Source organism: Chlorella variabilis, assembly GCF_000147415.1.
Source record: "Chlorella variabilis unplaced genomic scaffold CHLNCscaffold_36, whole genome shotgun sequence".
NCBI lineage: Eukaryota > Viridiplantae > Chlorophyta > Trebouxiophyceae > Chlorellales > Chlorellaceae > Chlorella > Chlorella variabilis.
The window spans coordinates 40,067-48,368 of NW_005435052.1; the positions used below are offsets into that span (position 1 = coordinate 40,067).

Sequence of the window (8,302 nt, forward strand, 5' to 3'; positions counted from 1 at the left end):
GGATGGGGAGGGCGCAGAGCGGGCAGGTTGAAAGAAAAAGGAGGCAGCATAAGCAAGGCACACTGCGCCCAGAGTGGTGAGTTTGAGGGAAGGAGGGGAGCAGCACAGGCAAGGCACATAGAATGAAGAGGGCGGGAGGTCACATGTCGGCGGGCAGGGGCGAGGGAGGCGAGGCGCCGCGGGCCTGGGCCATGCCGGGCCTTCCAGGGCAGCGCTGCGGCGGGTCAGGGGTGCGCCCTGCCGAGGCCCGGCGGTACGGCGCTGCATGTGGTACCACCACCAGCATCGTACCGCCCCACCTGTACAGCAGGTTGTCGATGCCGCGGGCGCCGCCGGCCAGGTCCTTGATGCGGGAGGGGTCCTGCAGGCGCAGGCAGGAGCATGCGTGTAGGTGCCTGTGAAGAATGGCAGGTGCAAGCAGGGTGCGCAGGGCGGGCCCGGCAGCGCACGGCGGCGCTGGGCGCGGGTCTGCCGTACGGGTGCAGATATGCAACTTGATGCAGAGCTGCCCTGCGCGGAGCCTGCGCCCCAGCCCAAGCAACCTCCCCGCCCCGCCCCAGCGCTGCTGCTCCGGGGGCCAACTTCAAAGCACCCGGCCCGCAGGCAGGGTGCCCTACCACGCTGGGCCAGCCCCAGGCCAGCCTCAACCCAAAACCGCCGCTGCCACGCAAACACACGTGCACTGTACCACACACACACACACACACACGCTCCCGCACCCACGCAGCGCACCTGCATCTCCGTCACCCAGCCATCGTACCGCAGCTGTACCGTGATGACCGGCACACCCACCAGCTGGAACACATTGTCCCAGAAGGGAACGGAGCGCCAGGCCTGCGGGGAAGGCAGGGAAGCAGGGCGGAGGGAAGGGTGGAGGCAGGAGGCAGGGCGGAGGAAAGGGTGGAGGTAGGGAAGCCGGGTGGAGGCAGGCTCTTGCCAGGCAGTGGTAACGTGCGAGGGCAGTGGTAACGTGCGGAGCGTGAAAGGCTGTGCTGGTGGTGGCGGGTGGGCTGAGTGGAGGGACACCAGTCGCGTGCCTCCCTCCCTGCGGGCAGGCCCCCAGCCAGAGCACTCCAGCGGCGGCTTGCCTGCGGGATGAGGCGCTTGGCCCCCGGCACATCCAGGGCCGCCACATAAACGTCCGCCTCCACCACCTGCTCCCGCCCCGCCTTGCTCAGGCGCAGGCCCGTCACGCGCGTGGCGCCGTCGCCGCCCTGCTCGTACAACACCTCCCTGTTGTTGTTGGAAGGGGGAGGGAAGAAAGCACGTCGGAGGGAGTGAGAGGAAGGGCAGGGGAAAGGGCATGGGCACGGGCAGGGCAGGGATGGGTGGTGAGGAGCGAGGGGCAGGCGAAGAGCCGAATCAGGGCCGGGGCCGGGCACCTCGATCGACAGTGGCCTCGCATCCCCGCGCGTGCACGAAGGCAGCCCACAGCCTCAGCACGATGCACATGGCAGCAGCGGCAGTAGCGGCAGCTCGGCAGATGCCGCACCTGCAGCCCCAGCGCGTGTGGATGCGGCCGCCCTTGGCCTCAATGTAGTTGGTGATGGGGCGCAGCAGGCGCTCGGCGGGGGAGCCGTTGAGCATGCGCAGCGCCGAGGCGTCGGTCTTGGTGGCGAAGAACTGGAAGGGAGGAGGGGGGCAGGGAGGGATGGTTGAAGGGAAGCAGGGAGAGGGGCGCGGTGGGCAGGCCAGGCCAGGAGCAGGGCAGGCAGGCAGTGCGGCACATCACACATGCACACACGAGCACACACACGACCGCTCACTCACACACAGAGCAGACCACACCGCCACACCGCCCTGCCACAGCACACTCACACATAGAACACCACAGCACATGCACGCACACACACGCACAGAGCACCACCACACCACCACACCGCCACAGCACAAGACCACAGCACACACGCCATACCGCCACAGCACAAGACCACAGCACACGATCACAGCACAAGACCACACTACACACCTGGAAGATGGACAGCATGCAGCGGGCGGAGATATCGTCGCAGTTGAGGAAGCCCAGCGCGTAGGCTGCGGCAAGAGGGGGAGAGGAGGCAGTGGGCATTGAACAAGCGGCACTCAGCCAGATCGAAGACTCAGCCGGATCGGGAGAGGGAGGGAAGGGAGGCAGGCAGCGGGGAGAGGCGCGGGCAGGAGGGAGGCAGGGGTGCGGCACAGACACCCACACACCCACACCCACACACCACTCACACACATGCCCGTGGCTGGTACCCTGCCCCGCCCCCCGCAGCCGTGCCCCGCGCACCGATGGGGTCCCACATGCGGTCGATGGACGCCTGCGAGCCGCCGTGGCTCTTGAACCACTGCGTAAAGGAGACGTCGTCCAGGGCGCGCACGTCGCGCATGCCGCCCTCGGGGTCAAACAGCGAGCGCACGATGGGCGAGGTGCCCAGAGCCAGGGAGTTGGCCACCTTGTCGGTAAGGCTCAGCTGCGGCAAGGGCGGGCGGCAGGCGGGCAGGGGGCGGGGGGCAGGCGGGAGGTGGGGAGGTGGGGAGGTGGGCTGGTGGGTGGGCTGGCAGGTGGGCTGGCAGGCACGGGTGCGCGTGGAAAAGGTGGATGGCATGGGGGAGGTGGCTGCTGCAGCCTGCGTGGGGCGCGGCTGCTGCATCCGCGCCCACAGCTTGCCAGCTCCGCACCTGCGGCGTGGTGAAGAAGGCGCGGAGGCCGTGGAAGGGGGCGCCTATCTTGGTGCCCCCCAGGAAGAAGCGGAAATCGAGCTCGCGCACGTCGCCTCCCTGTGGAAGGGAGGAAAGAAAGAAGAAAGTAAGAACCAAAAAAAACAAACGATCAAGGAGCGGAGGAGGTCTCAACTCGTGGCAACAGGGCCCGGCCAGCTGAGGCCTGCGCCGCGCCGCAGGCTGCGCCGCGCTCGGGCGGGACCCGCAGGCGGGGCGCCGCACCTTGTTGCAGAAGGTGTGTGTGTGCTCCTTGAGCAGCAGGTTCTCCAGCACGCCGCACTTGGCCATGAGGCGGAACAGATTGAAGTAGCAGCCTGCATGTTGGTGGGCAGGGGAGCAGAAAGCTGGCGGGTGAGTCAGTGCCTGGTGAGTCGGCACCTCGTGGCGCCAACGACAACACCCAGGAACGCCTCCAGGCCACGGCGGCAGCTCGAGCCGCCCTGTCAGGTGGTGCCTCAGCGCTCCCCACCGCGCTGCTGCCGTCTGCCGCCCCGTGCCGCTGCCAGCCCTCTGGCCGCCCGGCAGCGCTGCCCCGTGCGGCCGTCAGCATTCCCACCGCGCCGCCAGCCCTGCCAGCCCCGCGTGAAGCCAAGGCGCACCGAAGAAGACGTGGAGGCCCATTTCGATATCATTGCCGTTGCGGTCGCGGTAGGAGGCGACCTTGCCACCCACAAAGGGGCGGGACTCGTAGATGTCCACCTCGTAGCCCTGCAGGGGAGGAAAGCGGGAAAAGAAAGCGCAGTCCTGTCTTGTGTCGACACGCAGATGCCCAGCACGTGTAGCCACCCCCCGTAGAGCTCCTGCGGCAGAGCCATGGCGCGGCTCCGGGCTGCTGCAGGTGGCACCTCTCCAGCGGCACCGGGAGGCTGCTGCTGCTGCGCATGAGCTGCTTGCTGCTCCTGCGGCTGCTAGCCACCGCCCACCTGATCCAGCAGCTCGACGGCGGTGGACAGGCCCGCCAGCCCGCTGCCCACGATGGCAACCTTGAGCTTGGGGGCGCCCTGCACTAGTTCCGTTGCGGTTAGCCAGGCTGTGTGTGTGTGTTAGGCAAACAAGTAGCCGAGTCGCAGTGCGACCGCGGTGCCAGCACATGAGGTTGCCAGCCGCAGCAGCGGAAGCGGCAGCAAGGCGCGGTGGCCAGCGGCGAGCGGGCCCGCAGCGGCACGCAAGCGGCGGGAGGCGGCGGCGCACCGGGCGCGGCGTGCCCGGGTCTTCTGGGAACAGTGAGCGCAGCGGGACATCCTTGAGGCCTACATTGTTGACGTTGCCCACGTCCGACCTGGTGGGGGCTTGCACTGCTTGGCCGAGCACTGCAGGTGGCAGCAGGGAGCGGCGGCGGCGGTGGCCAGACACCCGGGCGGCGGCGGCGGCCAGGGGCCATGCAGCCGCCAATGCGCCGTGTCCTGGCGCTCCCCCGGCCCACCTGTGCGGCTGAAGCGTGCGCCCCGGGTGGCCCGCTGGCCCAGCGGCCTGAACGCCTGCACCGGGGCTGCGCTGAGCGCCAGCCCGCTGCTGGAGACGGCCGCCTGCATGCTGTGCTATGTGTAGCTTCAAGAGATGAAATGTGCCACGACAGGGGGTGTAGCAGGCTCGTCGACCGGTCCCCACGAAAATCAGACTGGCTGCGGGTGGAGGGGCAGGGACAGCGGCCTAGCGAGATGGACACAATTGCCGCTTGCACCTAAAGGGCCAGGCAGAGCTATCGCGGGTAGCAACTGGGGCGGCCGGCAGGATGAGGAGCGCAGCACGAGCGCAGCACGGCATGAGTACCTGTGTAGGGCCCGTGAGCTAACCGATCGCTTCAACCTATAGAAAGTAAACTCAAGGGCGGGTGCAGGGCGCCTGCCGTTGCCCATAGGCAGACATGTGGCGGGGCCTTGGCACTCCCCTGCTCCGCCGGTTGCTCTCAACACAACCTGCTGATGCCGGCTTTGGGGGGATCCCGGGCCTGCATCGCCCCGGCGACTGGCATGCGCTGGCCAGGGATGCCGTGGCCAGGTGGGCTTCAAACTTGCTCCCTGGGGCTTGCCGCTTGTTGCATATGAGTTGCTGGGCCTGAAGCCCGCCCCCCTGCAGGTGCGAGGGCCTGGTGGGCGAGGTGGTGCGGGCGCCGCCGTCGGCGGCAGTTGTCCGCCTGCTCGACGACATCTCAGACACGGTGGGTCCTGATGGGTTGGTCATTGGCCAGGGGTGGAGTGCTGGGCACAGCATCCCTGACCATGTGACTGGGCCTCTGTTTGGCAGCCAGCTGACTGGTGTGCGCTCGGCGTGGGGCTGGATGTGGCGGCAGCGGGAGGTGCCTGCCTCTGCCGCCAGTTCACTCGCCCGCTGTGGCCCTGCCTCCTCTGCCGCCTACCCCACTGGCGCGGGGTGCAGCTGTGCCAGGTGCTGGATGCCGCAGAGTTCTGCCGCAACGTGCATGCCGACGAGGAGTGGCGGCGCCAGGCGCAGCAGGCAAGCTCGCTGCGTGACCTGCCTGACTGCCTCGGCAGCAGCATGCAAACCGAGTCGCAGACGCTCTGCAAGACGGCGGCGGCAGCGCCTTTGCTGTCCATCCCGTCGACACAGCCTGCCCTGCCGAACGCTGCACGCCGGTCTCGCTAGCTGCGCATGGAACAGCGGCTGATGTGTCTCCTGCCTTGTGGTGCGCTCATACGGCCCCTGCAGGCATGTGTGGAGCTGAGCGGGTATGTGCAGGAGCTCAACACCCACTACAGCCTCTACACAGCGCTGGTGCGGGCCCTGCAGCACCACGAGGCAGCGGCGGCGGCGGCGGCAGCGCCATCGGCAAGAGGGGAGGCGGGAGGTGGAGCAGCGGCAGCAGCAACAGGGGCGAGGGGAGCAGAAGGAGGAGCGGCGGCGGAGGGAACAGCGCCAGCAGCGGGGGCAGCGGGGGCAGCAGGAGGCGCGTGGAGCGAGGAGGAGGTGCTGGTGGGGCGCATGCTGCAGCGCGATTTCGAGCGGTACGGCGTGCACCTGTCGGGAAGCCAGCGGGACCGCATGACCCACCTGGTGCACAGGGGCCAGGCCCTGGGCATGCAGTTCACCCACAACGTGCTAGACCCCGCACAACTGGGCAGCCTGGAGCTGCGGGGAGGGCTGGCGGGTGAGCGGCGGCGGCATGCCATCAGCGGCTGCTGGGGAGCCCTGCGCAGCCTGGTGCAGCGCCCGGGCAGAGCAGCTCTTGTCTCTTGGTTTGAGGTTGCACCTTCCCAGCTGTCCTGCCCCAGGCTTGTGCGACTGCCACCCACCCAGCCTGCCTCCTGCCCCCGCCCGCCACCTCCGCAGAGGCCGCGTCCCGCCTGCCGCACCACCTACAGAAGCGGCTGCGCCCGCTGGCGGCGCCGGGCGGCGGCGGCGCGGTGCAGGGGCTGGCCTGTCTGGCGGACACCTCAATGCTGCAGTCGCTGCTGCGCAGCTCTCGGGACGAGGGGCTGCGCCGCGCCGCCTTCCAGGCCTGCCACCGACAGCCGGCCGCCAACCTGGCTGTGTTGGACGCCCTGGTGGAGGTGGGTGCGTGTGTGCTTGCTGCGACAGCACAGTGGTCTGCACAGCACTCATCCACAGCAGCGCTGGTGCATCGGTGTGATGCACCTAGGCATGCACACTAGTGCCTGCTCCAGCTTGGCCGCCTCACTTCCTGCACTCTTGAGTCTTTCCATGCCTGCTTGCTTGCCTACATTTCCTGCAGGCGCGGCACGAGGTGGCCCGCCTGATGGGGTTCGACTCGTACAGCGCATACCAGCTGGACAGCTTCAGCCTGGCTTCCCGTCCCGCCGCCGTCGCCGCCTTCCTGCGCCGCTTCGCCGCCGACATTGCGCCCAAGTGCGAGGAGGAGGCGGCTGAGATGGCGCGGCTGAAGCGGTTGTGCTCCGGCAGTACAGGTGGCGGTACAGCAGCGGTACAGCCCTGGGACCGCCACTTCCTCATGGCTGCCGCCCGCAGCGGCGAGGAGGCCGAGGCGCTCGCCAGCCTGCCCGCCTACCTGGAGCTGGAGCGAGTGGTGGAGGGCCTGAGCGACCTGCTGCGGCGCAGCATGGGCGTGCAGCTGCAGGAGCGGGCGCTGGCGGAGGGCGAGGGCTGGGCGCCCGGCGTGCGCAAGCTGGCGGCGGTGCATGACACAGGTGGGGTGCCTGCCTTTGCCTGGGCATGGAGAGGGAGAGGGAGAGCCTGTCGTGCTGCACGCAGTGGATGCCTCGGCCTCTGTGGTCACCTCCCGCACATCACCTGTACTGCCATATACTAACATGTACCACATGTACCGCCGCAGACGGCTTCCTGGGGGTGGTGTACCTCGACCTGTACCGCCGCCCTCAGAAGTTCCCCTCCGCAGCGCACTTCACCCTGCGCTGCGGCCGCAGCCTGCCAGACGGCTCCTACCAGGTGGGCATGCCGGGGGCCGGCCAGGCAAGGTGACGCAGGGTTCGAGGGAGTGTGCCAGCCAGCCAGGCCTGGGCAAGGTGTTCAGGCAGGGGCTAAGCAGCCTGTGGGTTGTAGCCGCTCCAGCAGCGGCATGGGACAGCAGCCTGCCAAAGCTGCTGCTCCGCCGCCGCTGCTGTCCTCGGGCCTGCAGACGCCGGTGGTGGCGCTTGTGGCCAACATGGTGCAGCACGCCGGGCTGTCCATGAGCGAGGTGAGGCTCTCCAGTCAGTGTCCTAAGCGTCACAGTCAGTGCCCTGCACTGCTGTTCTTTCTCTTGAAGACGACAGCCGGCTTGTGCTGGGCGTACTGCTGTGCTGGGCTCCCCAGTGGTGTGTGTGGGGCGGGCAGGCAAGCTGTTTTCCCGGCCCGGCCTTGGTGTTGCATTTCCGCTGCCTCACCATAGTTGCATTCCTCGCCCTCCAGGTGGAGATGCTGTTCCACGAGTTTGGCCACGCCCTTAACTCCCTGCTCAGCCGCACCCGCTTCCAGCACCTGGCAGGCAAGCGCGCCCTGTGCTGTGCTGCAACGCTGTGCCCGCTGCGCTGGCACAGCTGGCCGGCACGCGCCGCGTGATGGGCGGCTTGACTGCGGCAGCTGTGCGAGGTCACTTGGGTCTCTTGACACAGGGGCTCTGCTGTCGCAATCGCACCCCGCTGCTTGGAGTGCCAGGCACGGTTTGGCAGAGCCGGCGGGCTGCCCTGTCCACCCGGCACGCCCGGCATGCTGCCACGCATCCCTGCACACCTTTTACTCGACTTACACAGCGGATTCAGAGGCAGCGAGGCTCATGCACGCGTTGCAGCGGCGTACAACACCCACCCGCTGCCCCCGGCCCCGCCCCTTTTCTGCAGGCACCCGTGGCCCGCTGGATATGGTGGAAGTGCCGTCCCACACTCTGGAACTGTTTGCGTCGGACCCCCGAGTCCTGTCCCTGTTTGCCGCGCACCGCAGCAGTGGCGAGGCGGTGCCGCCACGCCTGCTGGCCCACCTGGAGGCCAGCAAGCGGCGGTGGGTGGCACTGGAGCAGCAGACGCAGGTGCTGCCCCGGGCGGCTTCAGGCCCGGTCATTCTTCTCGTTTCTTTGTGCATTGAGGTGGTTGGGTGGGGTGGCTGGGGCAGCTGCGCTGCCACCATCCCCTCCCCACCGCGCAAACAAACTCATGCACACATACATACA

General features: G+C 68.2%; 2 protein-coding genes across 2 annotated transcripts in view; one reads left to right on the forward strand and one right to left on the reverse strand.

Annotated features, from left to right (window-relative positions):
* The window catches only part of ZDS (hypothetical protein), a gene marked incomplete at both ends in the record, with an annotated part of 5,312 nt that extends 1,077 nt beyond the window's left edge, over positions 1-4,235 (reverse strand). Inside the window, 12 exons of the mRNA XM_005843000.1 lie at positions 300-361; positions 733-834; positions 1,119-1,233; positions 1,493-1,623; positions 1,970-2,034; positions 2,270-2,453; positions 2,662-2,760; positions 2,926-3,017; positions 3,303-3,411; positions 3,627-3,704; positions 3,895-4,013; positions 4,127-4,235. Coding sequence (XP_005843062.1) covers positions 300-361; positions 733-834; positions 1,119-1,233; positions 1,493-1,623; positions 1,970-2,034; positions 2,270-2,453; positions 2,662-2,760; positions 2,926-3,017; positions 3,303-3,411; positions 3,627-3,704; positions 3,895-4,013; positions 4,127-4,235 — 1,265 coding nt within the window. The remainder of the gene's footprint in view (positions 1-299; positions 362-732; positions 835-1,118; positions 1,234-1,492; positions 1,624-1,969; positions 2,035-2,269; positions 2,454-2,661; positions 2,761-2,925; positions 3,018-3,302; positions 3,412-3,626; positions 3,705-3,894; positions 4,014-4,126) is intronic.
* A 554-nt stretch (positions 4,236-4,789) lies between these two features.
* Positions 4,790-8,302, forward strand: part of CHLNCDRAFT_28509 (hypothetical protein) — a gene marked incomplete at both ends in the record, with an annotated part of 4,382 nt that continues 869 nt past the window's right edge. The window contains 8 exons of the mRNA XM_005842975.1: positions 4,790-4,861; positions 5,080-5,261; positions 5,619-5,809; positions 5,992-6,212; positions 6,395-6,827; positions 6,974-7,086; positions 7,474-7,642; positions 7,977-8,161. Coding sequence (XP_005843037.1) covers positions 4,790-4,861; positions 5,080-5,261; positions 5,619-5,809; positions 5,992-6,212; positions 6,395-6,827; positions 6,974-7,086; positions 7,474-7,642; positions 7,977-8,161 — 1,566 coding nt within the window. The remainder of the gene's footprint in view (positions 4,862-5,079; positions 5,262-5,618; positions 5,810-5,991; positions 6,213-6,394; positions 6,828-6,973; positions 7,087-7,473; positions 7,643-7,976; positions 8,162-8,302) is intronic.